Source organism: Varroa destructor, unplaced genomic scaffold, assembly GCF_002443255.2.
Source record: "Varroa destructor unplaced genomic scaffold, Vdes_3.0 BEIS01000003.1, whole genome shotgun sequence".
Taxonomy (NCBI): domain Eukaryota; kingdom Metazoa; phylum Arthropoda; class Arachnida; order Mesostigmata; family Varroidae; genus Varroa; species Varroa destructor.
In genome coordinates, this window is record NW_019211456.1 from 6,787,063 (window position 1) to 6,809,104 (window position 22,042).

Genomic DNA, 22,042 nt, shown 5'->3' on the forward strand with positions numbered 1-22,042 from the left:
TGCCTTTACGTCGCGACTATTTCGTCTTTGGTCTTTTCCCGCTTCCTTTGGCGGCCAGCCACGCCCTCTTGCACCACCCCCGCACCACCTCCACACCATCGATGCGGCGGAGAATGAATGTCGATGGCTTTCCCAAAGCCGTTTTCAGCCACCGTAATGTCCGTACACAGTAAAGGGAAGGAAGTCGAAACACGGTGCGAGTGCAGAGAGGCAGAGGGTGGCCTAGCGGGGATCCTATGGGGTCTCCTGTGGCGATCACGACTCGCCGCTTAAGGCGCGACAACGACGACGACGATTCCTTGTGCAATCGATCGTACAATCCAATATACGCTTGGCTGCTGTTACGGCTACTGGTGCTGCCTGTGTGCTGAAGATAGGCGATATCCGGATTCGTTGCTCCTGGAAAGGACACACATGGCCACTATGGCAGCGATTGAAAACCTATGTCTTGAGATAAAGATTCTTTACTCAAAATACGACACACTAGCTGAGTCCTTTACATAGGCGCTGCTACAGGCAACAAATTTGCCATTCCAATTCTCTCAAGCTGTTCCGCTTAGGTCGTTACAAGCTTACCTTTCTTTTACATGTATTCCCATATTCTCTCTATACACTTGAAGTAATGTGTCTCAACACTGGTCCGCGTAATGGTTGTGAAACGGTATCAACCCAGTGCCTTGTTGTGTTGGCCTTCAGTAAAACCAGCCTCCAGCGCCGTCATATTGTAGTGATTGCTTCGTCGTCTTGTCATCCTCTCTCTTTTCCTTTCTTGTTACACTGCTGAAATGATTCGATGACTGCTGTGGCAATTATCGAGTAAATGTATTGTTATCCGTTTCTGCCCCTCTACGAAACTTACTAACGTCGCATTCCCTACTCCCAGTTCAACTTGAGAGTGAGCCATCCCACCCCGCCCGCGCTCTCTCTGTAGGTATATACAGGTTGGTCAAATTGGGCAACGTCGGTAGGCCGTAACTCATAATAGGCATGAGGTTTTTTCAAAACAAATTTTTGGACTTCAGTGAAGAGTACCTTTTCGACTAATTTTTCCAGTAGAAAAGCCCCCATCAAAATTAAAACCATCCTTTTCTACTCAAAATATACAATTTACATTACTGCTAATTCTATGCAGTCTCTGAAAAACCCGATGACGAAACAAACCGAGAGATACTAAAATTAAGGCTTAACAATCTGGTAAATTAAGGAAAATAATTTAAAAGCCATTTTTAATACACCTAGTGTTTTGGTAAAGAAATTAACGGCTGCTTGAAAGAGAAGAGTAGCAACTACTAATTAGGTTGCCCAGATATGCTCTCACGACTTCTTGCCATTTCAAGCCCCTGTACTTTATATTTATTGTATATAGCGTATCTGAGCGACATTTAGACAGACTTACAGCGTACAATGTACCTCGACTATTACCAAGTTAGTCGCAGATCAACGAATGCGTATCATGGAAGTAACTAGTTAATGGTAACGATCTCGAATTGAGACTGCGGTTGTGGCGGAAGATGCTTGTATTGGACGATAGGATTGTCAGAAACGACACTTCACTTACATGAGCAAAGAATTTTGTTGGGACATCTTTTTTAGAAACAATATATAAGAAAATTACCCAATTTCGACGCGTCATTTTTGGCGTGCTTAGGCTTATTTCTGTCAACGCTACTTTGTGCCCTGATGGGGAAGAGAGGCACGAACACAGTAGTTGAAAGGAGATATCCGCAAATGGACGGATATACGATGCTTCAAATTTTAGGTCCGGTAGCGCCATTAGGCATTCCATTATGTTCATCTAGGCAAGACATTCCAGGGACACGTTGTGGTCTGGGTCTCAACCCGGGCATAGACACACTTCGTTGCACGCTGGAAGCCAGCCATCCATTTGATGGAACGCCTAACGCCGATGCCGAATGTAAAACTCTTAACATAAACATGGATATACGATGTCTAGCATTGAGTGACGGCCTACCGTCTTCGATTTTTTGAGGGCTGTACCGTTTTCTGTCTCGAGTTAACGAGACATCAGTCGTTGTTGCTATAGAATTGACGCAGCTTGGCTCCCTAAATCTGTCTCGCTAGCTAGTTGCTTTAATTTTAGCCAACTAAGAATGAAGCGGTCTAGGTCTGCGCAACGTTGTCGCGTCCGGCTGCTGCGGGGGCGCCTGTGTAAATGAGTTTGTTAAGCCAAGCAGAACTGCGGTAGACGTTTTTCTTAGAGAGATTAGCAAAACTAGAATTACGTACATGTAGAGGGTGATGTGTAATTTCCACCAACGGTAGGTTTACGTTGCGACGCCCAGTGGAACTTTTTGACAAAGCAGTTGGGGTCGTAGAATGACTACTGCTGAAGTTACCTAAATATTTTGTCAGCTAATGCGGGCCTTTGAATTTTTATATTTACGACGATCATAGCTGCTTTAATTATCGCTTTGTTGTAAACGTATTGATCGGCTAGCCTGCTACGTCTTTCCTTTCTACTCAAACGAGGTCCTAGGCAGGAATTTTGTGTTGAATATTTGAGGCACAAAAAACACATCTTCAAATAAGGCTTGAATCATAGCCGTAGACCAAAAGGAAACTATCGCTCTATTGTTACCTTGAACAAGAAACCGCCTCTCTCGACATAGCGAAAGAAAACTAATAACAGTAGAACAGTTTTCCCAAATTAATGTTAATGGAACTCGCAATAAAAACGCGACCCATTTTACGGAAAAGAATATAGCTGACTATTAGGCTTTATAGCTGCATAAACCTAGAAGGTAGCAATGCTGACTACACGTGTTTGCCTAAGTAAGAAGTGAGACATAAAGGTTACTCAGCACGTGCTGAATCCTTCAATATTTGCCATCAATATTAACTAATTAACTTATTATAAAACCTATCATTGAACCTAGGTACATACTTGTGTTGCTGTTATTGTATATACACTCAATGTTGAGTGTGTGTACAAAGCTTTAATATTAAAGCTTAAATATACGTTGCTCGGCGTTCACTAGTCAACGGATTCATTTGTGTATTTTTATAGCGTTTTATTTGTTAGCTGCATCGTGGGATAAAGTTGATGTTCGCAGTAGTATGCACCTGTATTGCGCTACGTACGGCGCCTGATTTTGGCGACCCCCTGTAGATCGGTATTCGTGATGCGCTCGTAACAGAAAGGGCCAGTAACGTCTTCTCGAACCCATCACTCGTTATGGATTTACCATGGACGTCAAACGATTGACTGCTCAATTCATTCCCACCCATTGTGGTACACACTCGCCTATTCATGCCGTTGTTGTTATTACTGCTGCATTTTAGCTAAAGCCAAACGTGGACCCAGTTATTTGGGTTAACTTGTGCCAACTGAATAGTATCAAACTGATGTACGGAAAGGCTTTTAGGATGCGTCAGACAACACGCTAGAGTTGTGTGATGTGTGAGCGGATAGCCCGTAGCTTCATCTGAAATGAACGAGATGAACTCAAGGACCTGGTTGCCGAATGAATCGAATACGGGCACCGGGTTGGTACGAGGATCCAGGGCAAATTGGGTTTTTAGAGACCTGAGTTCGAGCGTGATGTATGAACTGTTATTCGAGTGCCTCCTTCGACGGGTCTGTCTCCAGCACGGGCGCTCTGCATCCTGATAAATATATATCGAAAGTGTCTGTGTCAGAGTGTGCGTGCGTAGCGGTGTATGTTTGTGCATATGATAGATCGTAGCTGCCGCCACTGCCACCGTGTACCTTTCACCGACCTGCACATATTCTCTCGCCTTTCTCTCGTGGCGTCGTTGTCAGATGGACACCGCACAGTGCATTGCATCGTATTGTATTACGGCCCTCCTCAGCGTCGACTTGTCAGATCTGTTCCGTAGCTAGCAATAAGGCTGTCTAGCCGGCTGGACGAGTCCGCGTTGTCCTCAAGCGCTATCTCGACTCGTGTTTCTATTCGCCGCTTGTCCTGAGGAAGAGCTGTGTCGATTGATGCACTCGTTTGCTTACTCACTAGTGGTAAGCAAGCCGGTTACCTAGCTGGCCTGCTTGTCGTCGGCCTACCGGTTTGCAGGGCTACAGGCGGCCTTACGGTGTGTGAACCTGCCTGGCTTGCTTCAAGTGACGGACAAGGGAAGGTCTGGACATCCAGTCACGAACATCCCTATGAATAATGTATGATATTATTCACTTTGTCCCTCAGAGGAATTATATGAAACAGGCGTAGGGGCTAGGGTGGCGAATTCGATTTCTACGTTGGGGCTGTGGATAATTCGAGCTAGTAGGAGTTAGCTGGTGAAGGGAGTGGGGATGGCCAATGATCATCAAATCTGCTCGACCTCTACCTAGGCTCACAGTCTAAACAGTATCCTTCCGATAATATGACGACTGAAAACCTTTAATTGACTGTCTAATAAAAAGAAGAATGGGAAAAAGGGCATACTGTATTTAGAGAAACACATATTCGGCCCAGCTATAACGTAAGAGGTATCTATGTTGAGAGCTATAGCATATTCTTTTAAGTGTCTCTCATATGCAACAGTTGGTTGCTCATTCTTGTCCAAATACGTATAATCAACGCCAAAATCTTATACATGAACTTCAAATACTCGGAACGTCCTGCAATAGCAGACATGATATAACTACTGAAGAAAAATGAACGAATCACTTCGCAAGGGAAACGAGTATTTAGAAATCAGCCCTGTTTCTCCTCTAAATAGATATTACCGGTCCTAAAATTCTGCTTATTAGCTAAAAGGCAATTTGGTCACGAAATTAATTTCGTGCTGAAAATATCACAGTATTGGTAGAAATTTTAATTGATTTGGTAACCTGTACTTTCGTCGCCTTAGGTATGTCATTGATAGATGGTATATCAAGTGTAGTATTGAACGAAAATTTAAGTTATGTTTCTACAAATAATCTAACTACGCCGTTTTGTATTTTCCCCTGATTACAGGTATGTCACTCAGCTATGACGCGTGTTCCAGTCACCCGTACGACAGATGTAAACATCACAATTAATTTATATAAGACCTCCTTTGCCGAAATACCATATAATAATAGTGAGATTTTACAATGTGAAAATGAAAGAGTCATTTGATTGAATTTTAGTTGTGTTTGAAGATACATAGGCGAGTAATTTCAGATAAAGCCAACCGGACAACCTCTTCACGTCCTCTGTGCTGGGTTATTTATCAGTCTGATGGACCAGACTGCTAAGACAACAACAGACCCAAGTATCTGCCAGTCCGAATAAAGCGGCTATATCATAGCCTCACATCCGCAAATAACAACAGGCCTCTGCCGGCAGCCTTAAATGCCAATCTTAAATGTCAGCAAACTTTAATTCATATTATGTCGCCATGGTACAATAACTAACAGGTTTTTCATTCCTTTCACTGCTAGGCAGTGCCTGCCCGCTAATAAAAAAGCTACTGGCAGCTCTGCCGACTTTTCCTTTGCAGCGGTCCCCGCAAATCTTTTGTTAGAGATACAGCTTCCAGAACTCTAATACTTGCATAAGCATATATGGCTAGTGACGTCTTATACAGCCCGCCAAAAAAAGACAAAGCATACATATCATGAAGAGCCACTTAACTGAATAAAGGACGCAGTATATATACGGGTTACCATTCACAGATACGATTCGGTATTATACGCTACAAGTAGCTCAATTTAGTTAGATTGTTGTATTTTAGTAAGAAGATGTTAACGTATTAATGTAGACTCTGGTGACAATTTGAAAGTGCTTTTGTTAGATTTATTAGTCCACTTCAAAAGCTACATGATTTTGAAGCCTTCTCCCATAAATCATTGTTGTCGCACATGTTACCCAGCACAAACCCGCTGCAAGCTCTTGGTTCTGCCCAATTTCTAGTAGGTACATCTGCTGATACTGTCACAATATATTTCACCTAATCTAATATAGTACTTTCTATTATAGGTAATTGCACTCGTTTTATGAAAGCAAGATATTTTTTTTATCTCTCTGACATTTTTTTTATATATATAACACAGGTAGAAATTTGGATACGGTTGAAACATTATTTATTTTTTCGTAAATCTGTAATGGTCTAAGCTATACAAGATAGGTGACGGTTGCTGAGGCTGTTTTCAGTGCTCTTCCCAACGGTGTTATAGTATTTGGCTGTTACAAGCGATTTCGTCAAACCGTAAAATCGGACAGCTGAAATGGCTGGTAAATTCTCCAGTCTTCTAGAAACTTGCAAGTTTATTTAATTCGAGAAAAATGGGAGTGTAAAAGGACGATCACCCTTTCTTTAATCTTAAAAATCAATGGTCGGCGATCTGGCTTTGAGGCCACAGCACTGCGGAAATTCGTCGAAGATTGGAAAAGACACTGCCGATAGGGACCTTAGACGAGAGCAAGCGCCTGAACGGTGAAAACCTTCGAAGAATGAAGTATCAACGACCAGTGAAATGGTGACCATATGCCGCGACTCGAAGCACAAGGACGCGCTGGATAAGCTTTCTACGAAAACAGATCTTGAAGTTCACGGGCTAAAGTTGGCATTTAAGATGTAAAATACCCAAATACTGTAAATGTGCAAATTAAGGAAAAATTGATCATTCGCGAACTTATTCCAGCCCAGCGGGAAGTGCGTGTGCTATTTTTCGGAAACGATTTGCAGAGTTTCAATCAATAAAAACCTAAGTGGAGTAGACGATCTCGATGGCTGAGACAGCGGACGACGTCGCCCTAGAAATCAAGTTCGGTGGCAACGTTATCGTTATATCTTCAATGGACATCAGAAATATGTACTACTATGAAATGAAGCAATGAATGCAGCTTGTCATCTTCTCTCTCAAGAGACCTATCAGCTGTTGGAACGGTGATCAGGACCTCGTAGTCTAGTTCCTTAGTGACAACACCAGACCTCATTGCCATGCCTCAGTTGTTTCGTGGGTTGAACAAAACTGTATCCAACGTTGGCTCTAGTTCGCTTATTCTTCAGATCTAGGCCCATGAGATTACAAGGCTTTCCATCTCATAAAAAGAACAACTGGTGGCGATTTACTTCGAGAAGCTATATATTGAAAAGTTACATATGGCAAAGCGAATGATAGGTATATAGATGTCTAGAAGCTGCCAAAACCTTGGGAAAAGCCTATAAATTATTCCAGTCCAGACAGTTCAAAAGCTGTTTGGCTACCGCCGGATTCTTTTTTGTAACAGCCTAATATTGTCTGCTATGTAGTATAATTACTGTTATGTGACAGGCCCTTAGTGTCGGCCCTCGGCATGTCTGGGTACATAACGAAGGGCACTTTTTCTTCCATCGTGAGTAAACGGACTGCTATGATTGTTGTGAGCTGTAGTTGTTAACGAACGTTGGGCATATCGTTATTCGACTATCTGTTTGTCGAGCGTTTGCTAGAAGCTAACAAATTAAAAATTCCCATCGACCGTTAAGATTCGTTGATGGAAAACTTGCTCAAAGCGGAAGACTTGAAAATAACTTAATTCGTCCCCATGCAACAGTTCCACTTCTCGAAGGAGCTTATGCACTTCGGTAATCCTTCAGTCACTAGCTTGAGAAATTATAGAATTAGGTGTTATAGAATGTGTCATAGAAGTAAGTCTGACCAACGCTAACCAATTTGAAAATCTGCCTAATGTGCGCGCGCACATCAATGCCACACAAGTATATCATTTTTGCTTCATATTTAGTTGGTTGAAAAGCTATAATTTCTACGATTTCATACTAATTATTCCCACCAGTCCTCAGCAGTGCTTCGAAAATACCTACGTGCAGCACAATTTAATAGAAAACGGTTGATTTTAACGTAGAGTACATACCGTATATATCTGCTCTAAAATGTAGATTTTTAACATTTGAAATGACAACTAATAATTTTTCGATTTCGAAATATTGCTCGATTACTTTTCAACTTCTAACTTTATTCAAATAGTAAAAATTGAATCTATATGTAACCATACGCTGCCTTTACTACTGTGGAGGTCTTCACGCTAACTGTTAACTTAGGCGGATCTATAAATAGAAACTGGCATTGAGACAAATATTGTTCATTCAAAGAATGACCTTACATCTTATTAAGCAAAGCGCAAAAATAGCTAGCTACAATCTTCAATACCGCACAAGTCTTGCCTTGAAACCTAGTTTCTGTGCGTAACTGGATAAACGCAAATAATGTGGTGACTCCCTTTTGGTCTGTCTATTAACAACCAAATGATGAATCTAGAGGGCAAGCACCCTTATTGGAAAAGTCCGCAAGTCTTTAATCTAAGTATGAACGCTTACAATTTGTAAGTTATTTAGGAAGAATAAATGGCTTCTAGCAACACCGAACCACAAATATGCAGTTCAGGTTGTTGGTATAAAGCCTAGACGGGGCATAGGCTCATGGAGTTCTTGAAGGCTGTGCACTTTCACCTCACAATCTCGCTCCATTCTAATTCTGCTAGTGCTGTGCTGTGCTATGTTCCAGCTGGGATTTCCTGAGCTTGGCTTTGGCTGGCTAGCACCGCAGCAGTAGCAAACGCTGCGCTGCCAACATCTTACAGGAAAGTTGGGTTTTGCCAGTGCCGCCCAGTAAGAAAAGGCACAGAAGAGTGGTACATCGGCTGCTTTAGCCTCGCCTATGAGTGAAGATGGGGGGAACTCTAGGACATGGGATAGGACCCGAAATGTTGGTTAGGTTGTTGAAATCCCTGTCGAGGTGTAAACACTTCCTGATAAAACTTCGTCTAGTGGCCTCCTGAGCCTTTTGCTTGAAACCTATTGCCCGCTTTCCGGCGACGGATGAGCCCTTTTGCCAGTAGTCCTCTCTCAAAAAAGAAGCCGAATGGACGGACAGATGGAGGGCTGAACAGGCGAACCAGCTCGAACGGAAGGTGCACGAGGGGTGTTGCTACTGCCGTTGACTCGGGATAGTAAACCCCGTTTTATAGATTCTCGCTCTCTACCCCACAGGCTCAGCGCGCAGGATGTAAGTCTAGCAGGCGTGCGTGGCCCGACCTCAAGGTGTTTAAAGTGGGATAAATGACAACTATAATGTATGAACGAGCGCCAGCGCACTGTGGCCTTACTGAACTTATGGCCTGAACTCGACGGTTAGCAAGGAGAACCTACCCTGCCAGACATTACGGAGGGAAGAGTGGCATGAAAACATGAAGCTATGCATTATGAAGGAGGAATGCTGAAAGGGACTGGTGTTTCTTTCAGCGATAATGCGATCGACAATACGATACCACAAATCTATGCCAATCTTTAAATTGAACGCGCGTAACGGTATATAGTAACTGACTAGAACGTAAACACCTTTCCCTTTATCGAAAACACCACTTCTTCTTAAGAAAGGCGCTTCCTTTTGCGGAAGCATATTGAGAAATATATACTGTATTCCTACTCTCATGATTGATTATCCATCTGGTCCATAACAATGGCTATCTATTTAAGGCATTTTTCTGAAAAGATAGCGCACAGAAATTTCTACTAGATTAGTATTCCTGTTGCTGCTGAGCACTAGTACTGTTATGCTTTGAATTCTCCGCAACTATTCAATGTCTTGCTTGAGTGGCTAGAATGTACATGGCTCAAGAGTTATGTTATTTTGAGATTCAGCAAAGTCAAACTTTCCTAATATGGCTAAGTGCTACTTTTTTTCCGTTGCAATCATAAGAAGGAGTCACGTTTTAAGGTAGAGAGAGAGAGAGAGAGAGAGAGAGAGAGAGAGAGAGAGAGAGAGAGAGAGAGAGAGAGAGAGAGAGAGGACGTATTTACTGGCCACGGCACGAAGAAGCTAAACACGTGCCACATACGTTCAATAGCTACTTGGAGTTATTGCTATTGCGTTGTTGTGCCTCTCCAATGTTACATATAGCTTCAAGTTGTAGATGTATACGGCGATCAAGTCATGGAAATCTTTTTCCGGCGAAATGGGTCGTCCTAGAACTGGACCGAACTGAATTACTCGCATAGAGATGCACTTGAGAGACGTTTCTACTGTCGAGTTCGATCACTCATCATTTTTCATCCGTTCTAAACTGGTTGCTAGTCGAGGCGACATAAAAACTGTGTGATATAGAATGACGCCGGACAAGACGAACAAAAAAACTTGTCAAAATCTATCGATACTAGGAGCGCTTTTGAAGTGTGCACCTCGGAGGGATTGAGTTTCTGAAGTTGCTACTGTCAATGCTACTGGGTAGTGGGGGAGGCACGACAAAACGGGTAGTTGGTTGAAAAAGCGAAGAAAGGAAGTAGTACGCGACGCCGACGGAACAGCTGTTTAAAGGAATGGATGGAATCAGTTCAGATGACGGCGGACCCCGACGAACTGTGTTTAGGGGGCCTTCACAAACCGCTGGCCGACGGGCAACCTCTTCTTGTTCATAGCTAGCGAAGAGCAAGTAATGTTCCACCGTCCTTGCAATCCGAACTCATCGGAGTTCGGATTCTGCTTCTTCCTCGCGTCCTGGACAAACAACAAGGCTGACTAGTTAGCTTGTAAACAACCAGTGGGTGGCGCCACTTGATAACTAAAGAATAGTTCTTTGTCAATAACAATGAACATTTAAGCCGGCTATTCAATTTCTAAAGTTTTTAAAAACATCTGCAGAAGGAATGTTTGTTTTGTGATACTAAAGGGCTCAGAGTTCGAGAATACATGACAGTGAATGTGTCAATATTATAGTAACTTTATAAAAGTCCTCTATCTACGCTGCGCATCGAAGTGCGGCTATTTTTTTTTTTTTGGTTTGCCGTTATATTCTAATTTCGGGCTGTCTATCGCAAAAGGAACAGATTACAATTGTATAATAGATTTTTGGTCACAATATAGGCTTCAGATCTCTTCTATTATCATTTCTATTTTTCGAGCCTATCTCACTAAACGTTACATTTCGTGTATGTTACAGAGGACACATAGAACGAAAAGAAAAAGACGGTTTGTAATCTATATGTTGTTTTTTTTTGTATTTTTTATAATTTTCAAGTTATTTTTCCCGAGTGCGGAACCTAGACTGTGACCGTGCTGCCTTCTCTTCTATGTCTTTCCGACTTCGCGAGCAAGTTAACGATACCTCAATCGCAGTGACGATGTCCACAGTGTCTAACGGCTATGGCGAACGCGTCACAAAAACAGTGATGCTCATCTCAGAGCTGTCATGAGCTGCGGGACAGCCATCGCGGTATCATTTCGACAGCGGAAGACAAAAATGATGCCTAGCCAACTTGTCAGAGAACGGATACTGAAAAGACAGCGACGAAGGTACAAATGTGAATTTCCTATTATTTCTTATCTCCCATTCTTTTTCTCACTTTCTCTATGGAATGGCGCCATTGCGTCTTGGGGCAAAATTACGAAATGAACTTCCGCTAGCACGTCATCGCATAAGGCATCGCATCAATGAAAAGGAGCGAACATAGTGTGAAGCAAACCCAAAATGGTAGCTAGGTCCTTCCGACGTTCCCATAGATGAAAGCACAAGAAGGTCAGAGTCACATAGATATTCGAGTAGAGAATTGTAAGTATACTACAACAGGAAGTGTTATAGAAGAACGTTTCTATGAAAATTTGACTTTCACCTAGTCTGTATCCATAATAATTATACGTTTCAATTTCACTACCAATCAAATGCAAGTAAGATACTTGAAGATAAATATCTGTGCTTTTAGAAGTATCGCAAATTCTTTTCTAATTAAGGCTGCGTAGGTGGGCTGAAGTAGCAACGGCAGCATGCCATACAAGCAGCTTCCCCATCGTGAATGTCTCGTTGTAATGAAGTTATTCGTATGGTTTCCTTCCGTGAAAACAAACGATAGAGCGCGACAGAGTTCGCAAGGGTAGAAGCAAAAGCATCGAAAGGCACTTTGCCCACGCGGTGACCTCGTCCGTTCCCTCCTCTACAGGATGCCTCTCCACAAGCTCTCTCCACCCGGGCCCCTTTCCTTATTCTGCACGCCAACTGCTGAGCTCCGGCATGAACCTGCAGAGCCGACCGCGTGAACGCGAAACTGGGCGAGGCCGGGCCGCTATCTGTGTTAAACTCAGTTGGCTCCTTACGTTATTTCATTGAGCGATCAATCTACGACTCCTATAGGACATGGTTGTTACAATCGCAGTTAGCATCGTGCACACTGTGGCTTTAAAACGTGGCGTACTTCAAGATCGTGTTTGCTCAAATCGCTGATGGTGATCGATAAGAGTGGTGATCAATTGAGATTCGAATTGATTTAGTTAAGAATCATCCGAACTCCTCAATGGTTATCGACCGGCAAATTAGGCCGACGTCAAGATGTGTTCGTTGGTATAACGTTTGCCAACCGTAAAATCAAAAAATGCGGCAAGACAAATCGGTTGAGTGTTCACCAACAGCCTATTGCAACGTGTCGTAGTGGCGACGTGGAAGAAGGAAAAAAGTCAGCCGTCTAGTATATCTGCAACAGTCTTTTCTCACAACAGTCTTAGAGTCAGTAAAAACACGAAGACAGACAGAAAGATAACACGAAAAATAATGAAAGACACTAGGAAATAAAAAAATCACCGAATCCGATGGACGACGACGGTTGACGCGTTCGTCGATTTATTTAATTGTTGTCACACTTCTTGTTGTTGATGTTGCCCGTTGTTGTTGACAAAGAACAATCGGAGAAAAGTAAGGAAACAAGCAGCTGCAGTTAAGGCTCTAAAAGTGTTATTCGAGAGGCTAGGCCTGCGTAGAACAACATCAACGTTGGAACAACAACTAGGCCATACTAAGAATACGACTACAACTATTACAAGTGACCCAGACTATTCCACTGCTCAAAAAACATTACCTACCGAAAGCTTTCGCGAATAGACCCGCATGGTCTTGCTACAAAGGCTAGCTAGCTTGTGGGACTCGCCTTTCTCTGTCCTGGATTTGGTTCGAAAATTTCGAAGAGAAGTTGTTCTTGGTTACCGCGTGGTTTTACGTGAGAACGTTTTGTTCGACAGTGTTCCTTTACGATAGTTAGATATAAGAGTAATAGTGCGCATACGTAGGAACAAAAATATAAGGTACGGTATAATCATTTTAGAGGGAGCATCGTGTCTACGTGAACAATTGTCTCATTTGTTGTGTATCACCTTTTGTTTTTTAAAAAAGTTTATTAACTTTATATAACCATATATTTCCTTTTTAAAATTTGGAATAAAAGATAGAAAACTGCCTACAAGCACTGTTATCGTTTAGGAAAGGGGCACCACGTTTATCCAATTTAGGGAGTTTCAAACAAATCGATGAAAATATCGACACATTGGGGATTGTACCCCAGTATGTAATCATAATAACAAGTATAATAAATAACGATTCCAAAGTGCAGCTGACTAGTTATAACAAGGGGTAGCTAACTATGTGGAGCTTCAGTAATTAAGCGTCACTACTTTGACCACTATCTGTTTGGCTGCATGTGCTTCAAAATGATTTTATGAACTGCAACGGCACTTAGCTGCAAGTTGAAGTTACCCTGATTAACTGCCTTAGTGGGGCTATTGGCAGCAGGTGATCCGAACGACTGACGTCCACAATTGAGGTCGGGCCGAAAACGGCGGATTATTGTGAGCCGCGTAGAGAAGCGGTTGGCAGTGGTGCGTCCTTGATAACTCGATAGTCCAATAACTTCAGCTCGAGTGAAGCCAAGTCAAGTGAAGTTGCCGTTAAAGAGCGATATTGTATTTAGTCGCTATTCAGTGTTCGTTTCGTAGTGCACTTGTCTAAACAGCGCCGCCGTACGGTGGGAGGATTCGGATTCATTTTTTAAAGGAGAATAGAAGTGCACTCGACTATGCACGCGCAGTGTCCCTCGCAATGGAATGGTCTGGGTGTTCGACCCAAGACGGCTGCAACACTTCGAAAATCTGTTGAGCATCGGTGTAACCATCCAAATCATAGGAAACTCCTCGATGGACCCAAACCATTGCCAAAACCAAGAAAGCTTCAGTTGTGCGGATACATCTCAACACAGACGTTCTCTGATGTACACGGATTATGTGAATATCTGTTTAAAGGTAAGCAAAAAGAAAGCCTATGCGATCATAATGGTCATATACCTAATAAAAGTAATAACCAAGACTAACGTGATGAAGACAGCATTTATTAATATGTGCCCTAACGATTTTGAACCGGGGGTGTTATGGTTTCAACTTCCTGACTCTGTCTGCGCCATTCTGCTGTAGAATAGAGGAAGATACGAGTTGCAGCCGACCGGGCTTTGTAGCTGATTTGCTCCACGCTAATGTTTTGTCAACACTTTGGTTCAAAAATTAAAAACATGGAACATGATTTGTGTTTGAGATAATAGCTGACTGGAAAAGCCATTTCGTCAAGTTAGAAGTTAAAAACGAATTAAAATCGTATTATATTTATCTAACTGCTGTTTGTTTCATATGTTTTTTTTTCTAAAAACCGAAAAAACATAGTCGGCTAATTAATAAGATAGATAAAGGAGAATACTGCTAATGATGTTGAACTAGCCAATAAGGCCTATTGTTTTGCATAGAGTATGCTGAATCGCGGGAAACCGCGGGCTATAAAACAGTATTCAAACAAATAGCGACTTCTCGGGCGTATGTCGATGTATAAAGACGTGTGACCTGAAGGGGCAGCCATCCAATGTCGAAACCTTAATGCAAGTACACAGACTGTAAGTTGAGCCACCGCTAGCTGCCAGCGCGACGCGAGTATTGTAAATATTGGTGCATTTCTGCTGTGTTAATTGTGCTACAAGTGGAATGGTAAACGATGCAGGGAAACACTCGAACAAGTTATGGATGAAAAATTCAGTGCACATAGCTCAACAATTTTAAAAAAGATGCCTGCAATCCTTTTTTGCACTGAGAAATAATGGATAGCTACAACGGCGCAGCTTCACTACAAGACGAGGATACCTCGTGATCCTCCTACTTGCTTTCGCGCCGTTCAGCGAACACGCGTATATACAAATACATCACCGAGTCCAAGGCGCTTTGTATACCCATTTAAGTACTTGTTCCTCCCCCGAGCTAGAAGTTTTTCCTACTTTTGGATTCTCGTTGGTAGACTGGACATTTGAATCTTACTCAGATTCATGCTAAAGTTATGACCGCGGGAATCCCGAGAGCGTGTATTAGCTTTGGGTTCACAATATTTTTTGTTGGCTTTATCTTGTCCTCTGTGCTAGTCGTTGGGATACGCGCGTTTAGCGTACCTTTCAGAAGGACGTAAGCGTAGTATTTGACAACAGCAACTAATCTGATGCCATTCTCCGTTCTGGTTCTATCGACGAAGTTAGTTCAGTGTAAAATTGACATCCATCAAAAATATACGACGGACGTCAATAATGTATCGTGTACTGTTTCGTGAATATCGTCGCAGGATCTTTGATATGCATAGATATACATATATACAAGGATCTTCTTTAGGGAAGGCGTAGTTTTTTGGCAATCGGTTCAAGGATTCTACGGTCTGTCATGAAGGGGACGTCCGTTTAGTGGAACGACGCATTATTGATCGAAGATACGACATCTTCATTTTCTAGATTCCAATATTAAGTAAAATATAATTTTGTAACCTATAAGCATATGTGTGTTTGATCTAAAACTTTTTCCTCTAGTAGCGCCAATCAGGTAGAGACCTCAAAATATGTATCTGAATGTTAACGCTGTTGAAACTAGGACCGTCCTAGTATGTTCTTTCGCCCGCACCACAATCGTAGTTGTCACTATGCTCGTGGTCATCGTACGCTGTATTTTACATACAGATAGATACACAATGGTACGAGGCTATTTCGTTAAGCCACTGATTTCCAAACACTCGAGTTCAAAAAATATTTGCAAATGATATTGCGGCAGATTTCGAAAACGCCGTAAGGCAGAAGTAATAGTTCAGTCGTATATATTCAGACCAGCCGTAACTGCTCTCACTGAGTCAAACGGTTGGGCGTAACGAATCCTTGATGTTCTGAAGTGAGCCGATCTGCAACCTATAAAATACGGTACCCGCTGGAAACGAAGTTGGTTTTAAATTTTCAATTATTTTTCACCAGAAAACTACGTTGGCTAAAATTGTTGGATAGCCATTGACTGACGATATCCTGAGCAAGTAATTGAAATCATCCGTGTACTATTAAATATATAAATGTAGAATATACGTCTACGGTACGGAAACAGTACTTACTTTGGAAACCTTTGGGTTCACGGGTTCCGATCCAACATGTTGTTGGCTACTTGTATTAAGGGGTATGGGTGAATCGTATTTACAGACGACACATTTGGCGCTTCACAGCAATTGTTATTCGGTAAAATTCGGACATTCTGTCTACTTTTTATGCAACGAGTTATTATGATGGTACCTCTTATTGCTAGGAAATTGCATAACTCGACATTAAGCCAATTATGATCGCATGACCTTTCACATAATGACGACCCTTAAGACGCGGCGGACGTACCGGTGCGCTCATTCTATAGTTTTTCTATTACAGCTCTGGCATTGCGAATTTCCTTCATTTTGGCTGCTGCTCTCTTAACTTTCTCCATTTTCGGGGCTTTGTTACGAGCATTTTACACGGCCAGGAAGAGAGGATCGATGTTTATCTTGCATGTTGAAAATAAATCGGATATTGGAACGAATGACGAGACAATGGGCAACTCGCAGATGGCGCGCGTGTATGTACGTGTAGTACTCCCTTTATCACCCACGACCGTTGGCTCAAACCCACAGTTTTGCTCGGTTCTCAAAGTCCTCTTTGCGCACATCGGCCTGTTCGCGTATTCTCGTCGTGTCCTAAAAGGAAGAGATAGCTGGTGGGCGAGCGGCCGATAAAGCGGAAATGCCATGTCTTAGATACCCTTTGAATTTTGATTCTCGATCAACATTGGCGGCTCACTCCCTTTCCCCGCGTTGGAGTCGCCGGGGCGTTTCTGTTTTGCCTCTCGCATCGGCAATGTTGCACGTTATCGTAGCGGTGGATGGAGGCGAGGATTCACAGTAAAGGTGAACGCAAGAGATACAGTGGACAACGGTATGTTTTGCGGGAGTAATCAGAGTACTGCTTCTATGCCTTTTTGTATACTATTTTTTTAAAAAGGTGCTATTAGGTTGACAGCGGAAGTTGTGGTAGTTAACGATCACATTAAAAATTATGGTTGTTTCAGCTACGCAGGTAGACTAAGTTATAAGATTGCTTTAGGGGTTAAGTAGATTTGGCTTCTATCCATTCCAGAGCACGGCATGTGAAGTGAAGACCGAACGGAAACACCAAAAGACAGCCATGGACATTGATCCAATATGAAAAAAGGGGAGAGTGGCCGCAAAAGAGAGGAAATAAGATGCAGTAGACACCATTTATAACAGCGTGCTGCAAATATAGCCCAGTAGACAAGAGCAGGAGTACAAAAAACGAAAAAGAAGAACTAACGAAAGAGGCCACGTGGGTTTTTCTTAATTTTCTCTAAAAAAGGCAATGGCTTGTATAAGCTACTGGCTGGTGTAAGAGTAGTTTCCGTCGTCGGTGGAGTAGTTGGGCCGTGGATCGTTGAATATGGATACGCGGGAGTGGTAGCGAGGACCTATGCGAAATTGCAAAGGAACGGAGTGAGTCCATGTGATCGCAAGACGATTGAATCTACATAAAAGAAGAAGACGACGACGCCTGCAAGACCTTCTTGATGGCAGCGGCGCCTTGGAGACGCAGGACGACGTGCCTCGCGGCTTCAGCTGTCTTTTGGGCTATTCAGCTATCTTGGTCAGGCTCGATTCGACTCCGCTCGACTAGCCCTACTTCAGTCCTTCCATCACGAGGTGGTCCTCGCAGACGACGCAAGAAAAAGAAGGGACAGAAGAATAGTTGTGGGGGTTATGCTGTTTGCATAGTGTTTACTATGCACAAACTGGGACAGACTGACGGCAAACACGGAACGACCGCATATGATAGATCTTTTGCTCAATCTGAATGTCAGAAGAAATTTGCCAGGGAACGAACAATAATAGTACAGTGCCAACAAATAATAGCGACACTGGGCAATGTAGAATGCGCGGGGATGCACAGATATATACATTTGAGGAACTAAGCCGTCAACAATTGACGTCGACTTGGCTTACTATAACAAGGCAATGCTTCTTAGGGTTAGCTGCACTTGTATATCTTTGATATATTTGTTGGACCTCAATAAAGGATCTTGTTAACTCGTACAAAAACAGCTTGCTGAAGACATCTATTTACTATATGTACTATATTATCTACTATACACGATTAGCAAATAATTATTTGTTTACATTTTAATCAGATAAGATTTTTCGATTTTTAACAAAAGTAGTAAGCACTCATAAAGATCTTTATTCTACGCAAAAGTTCCTGTTGCATAGTCATATTGAGATCCTAATATAATAACTGGGAGAGACTGAGACCAAAAGGACCTGTTGGCTGTGTGCCGTATTTCGCTTAAATGAAGCTTGCTGTCCTAACTGCAGGACAACAATATCTTTGCAAGCTTGCGCAGTTGAAGTTTTATTATCGCGGAGAGAAGGAGAAATATCACGAGGACACGTTTGTGGATTGACAGAAAGGGAAACGATTCGACCTTCATCGCGTTGCGGCACGGTGGTCCAGAAGTGGAGGAAAGCGATGAGTGAAGGCGCCATTATCTGGGCGTTTCTACCAAAGGAAAGATACACCCCATTGGCGCTTGCGGCGGTTCAGTGTGGCCAACCTACCGACCGCACTGATCAATTTTTCCGATGCGGAGGAGCGTCACTTTTTCCCAGTCCAAATAGCCTCCCCCTCAATCCACCATCCTCTGCGTACCATCCATCGGTTTTCGTTTAGATTTTGAAGAAAATAACGAACGCCGAAGTTGACGAAGAGATAGTGGAAAATAGCTGCAGAACGGTGAAACTGAAGGCTGAAAATGAAGTACAGTTGAATGAGATGAAGGAAGATGTGTACGAAAGAGTGGGACGGATATAGATGTCGTACAGGCTTTCGCACGTCAACCATTGGTGAGCGGTGACGACCGACGTAACCACCAGCGCCTTCGGAGTGTCGCTAGATTGTTGGCGCTCTTCCTGTACTTTCTTGTCCTTTGCTTGCGAGACCTAGTCATCGTTGTCGGAACGAGTAGTCTAGAAAGAGGTGTCTAATATTGTCGGCTGGCATAGTAGCGGCACCAATGAGATGTAGGGGGAACTCTGCTTGGCACCTTCACTTTTTTTATTTTTTCACTTCGTAAAGGACAAGACTGGCAGGCTCTAATTGAGTGTGTGGTGGGAGATCCTTTGGCCGAGGACAATGTTGGTCGGTCGTTGCAAGACTGCCCCATTTTCGCTTTTCTTTTTCGTTCAGTTTTGAGTGGCCCCTATTCGGGCGGCCATGTTTCTAGTGGACTCCTGAAGAGCTATCACAGGGACGACGAAAGAGAACTGTGTAGTGGTGATGGAGGCTGATGGATGACCTCGGCCGGTTAGCTCCACCTTGTTCTCGCCGAAATTGCTGGGCGCGCTTGCTCGGCAATCGCGATTCATCACGGCGGATGACCAAACTCACACACGAACCTGTAGAAAACTTGCCGTATGGCTAGACAAAACCCTTATATGTCGTCTTCTGCCTCCACCTTGTGATTGTATGGCAAATAGCGAGTGTATCATCCGCGACAGCAGATGAGATAATAGCCCGAACCTCTAGTTTGGTAAATACATGTATAAATATACACACTACATGCCGAGTGAGTAACCTCTACGGCCATCCATCCATCTAGTTGCTAGCCTACAAGTGAGTACGAAAGGTAACTTATGGTTTTTCGAATTGTGAACGAGCTTTGGAATCGTTACGGCAGCACCTGTGAAGTGCTACTGAAAATATACGACATCTGCATACAGCATAGTTTGTGACCGACGCACAGGAAAAATAATACGAAGCAGTGTGTAATCTTAAGGAATTGTAACGGCCTTTCTTGCCGTCCGCATGCACCCGGGAGAAGCTGACGTGAGTTGAGAGGTTCTATAATGAAAAAACTTCTTGACTGATACTTCGCTGCTAGTTTCTCTATAGCTTTCTTTCGCAAAGTTTTCTGGGATGATAAGTGACTAAACTGAAGGCTTATTGCAGGTTACTAGTCAGATTAGGTGAGCTGCGTAGTTTCTCAGCAGGTTGCATGCAGCGAACACTCCTCGGTTGGTCTTTACATAGTAAACCAAAGTATGTGCTCCGCAAGACGTCGCTTGCAACGGTTTTTTCCGACTTAATTTTAAATGAAAACCCATATGAACTTCAAAATTTTGTCCGAGGTGACAGAAATGCCTTACACTAAAAACAGTGATTGATCTACGCCAACCATCACAAATTATTTTAGTTTAAAATACTTTATTCCTCTTTACAAGTGAGGCTTACAATGATATTTACAATAGCAGAATAGAGTTACGAAACTGACGTCAGAAGATTCAATATAAATTTCCTGTAAATAAATATAAAATAATAAAATATGTTCATAAGACAAACAGGTAGAAACAAAGAGGAGCTCAGGAGAGAAGAAGGACAAAAGATTCTATACGTATGTATCGATTCTGCTATCATGAAGTGGGGCGTCGTCGTGACACCTCTCCGCCTTCACGGGAAAGTGGAAAATAACAACAATCACATTAACGTCAAATAGCACCAGGCTCCATATATTTGTTCACCGTTCGTTTTTTCCTTTTCAATCCGCCCTTCCGTCTTTCTCCTTTCTAGGCTCATGTGTTTTCTTATTTATATCATATATATGCACTTACGTAGGGCAGTCACGACGGGCGTCGGCTTCGACACCGCTTTTCCATAACAAAACCCGTTATCCGTCAGACAGGCATGGCGTTTCTCATTCTCCATCCGTGTGCATAAGACGGTGGTTCGCCCGCGCCTCTGACATAGCGGACAAGCAATAAAGCCAGTACCGTCACAGAAGCCTTGTGATCTATAGTGAGGATCCCGAAAAATCCACTTGTCGTCAGTATATATGAGAGAACCGCAAGTGAACGAAGAGCCCTGTTCGGGAAACAATTTGGAACTCGCCCCTTAGTTTGCGTCCCAACTTTTCTTCTGATACCCTACTTTCGCTATTTCCATATATCAGCATCGTGGCTGGTCGCCTGTCCAACAGCTCAGCTGTTCTCTGATCCATTTTTTGCTACGTTATGTATATTTTAGCAAAGAGGCAGTTCTGCATATTATAGAATCGATCCGCTTGGCTTCTGTTTTAATGTTTGTTGTTTGGACGGCTCATTTACCGGTTGCCACGCTGCAGCCCGCCAACATGACATTGACGACAGTACACATGGCCTCAACCTTATGAGCTACTGTAACAGGTAAAGCGTATTTTAATAGCTGTGTTCCTGAGTTTTCAAAATGATCTTTTACCTTGATTTGCACCAGCGTTGTTCGCTATATACGTGTGCTTGTTTCGACCGTACGATCTAGGTGTCTCCATACGCATATAAGCAAATCTGGAGATTTCGGTATTTGTAAACCCAGGATTTACTAGAAACCCTTACACAGTACAAAAGAGAAATGACACTGATTCTACGATTTACTTCGTGCCAGCTGCACCGGTGAGAAGGCGAACTCTTTTGGTGGTTATACTTGTAAATGCATGCTAACGTTATTGATACATCAATCAAGATTTTATCTTCACCTTCGGAGAAGTTAAGGCATAGCGGATTGGAACTTATCAACGGCAACAGATTTATTACAGCTTACAATGTCGACGACCCACAAGCAACAGCCAATAGTTATTAGATAGAGGTATAATATATATTGAAGTGTGAACCTTGCACTGGGAAATGGTTATATACATGTGAGTTTTGTTCTATGTGCGCAACCTTAGTTGTCTTCTTCGGACAAGGACATATCAATCTGTATTCGTAATGCACTCGAAATAAGTATCTGCGTTTTTAAAGGCATTATTATCCACTGAGAAAGTATTGGCGCCAAGGGGTTTCAGCCTCTTGCTCTTTTTGTGTAAGGGTTAAATTCTCTCAGCACCGATGGCTTTCCGCTGGTCTTACGGCACAATGGAGGTCCTCTTTGGGACTTAACTATCAGTAAAGAA

At 42.8% G+C, this 22,042-nt stretch overlaps 1 protein-coding gene across 6 annotated transcripts in view; it reads left to right on the top strand.

Annotated features, from left to right (window-relative positions):
• Nucleotides 1-22,042, top strand: part of LOC111246315 (SH3 domain-containing kinase-binding protein 1-like) — a 382,729-nt gene that overhangs the window by 56,343 nt on the left and 304,344 nt on the right. The window contains exons 2-3 of one of the 6 annotated variants that reach the window (XM_022795690.2): nt 10,962-11,236; nt 13,494-13,999. The exons of 2 other annotated variants lie outside the window; for them this stretch is intronic. In XM_022795690.2, coding sequence (XP_022651425.1) covers nt 13,777-13,999 — 223 coding nt within the window. In that variant the 5' untranslated portion in view covers nt 10,962-11,236; nt 13,494-13,776. Of the gene's footprint in view, nt 1-10,961; nt 11,237-11,314; nt 14,000-22,042 lie in introns of those variants that run through there. 3 more of the 6 variants (XM_022795691.2, XM_086984290.1, XR_002671630.2) reach the window with 3 other exon arrangements.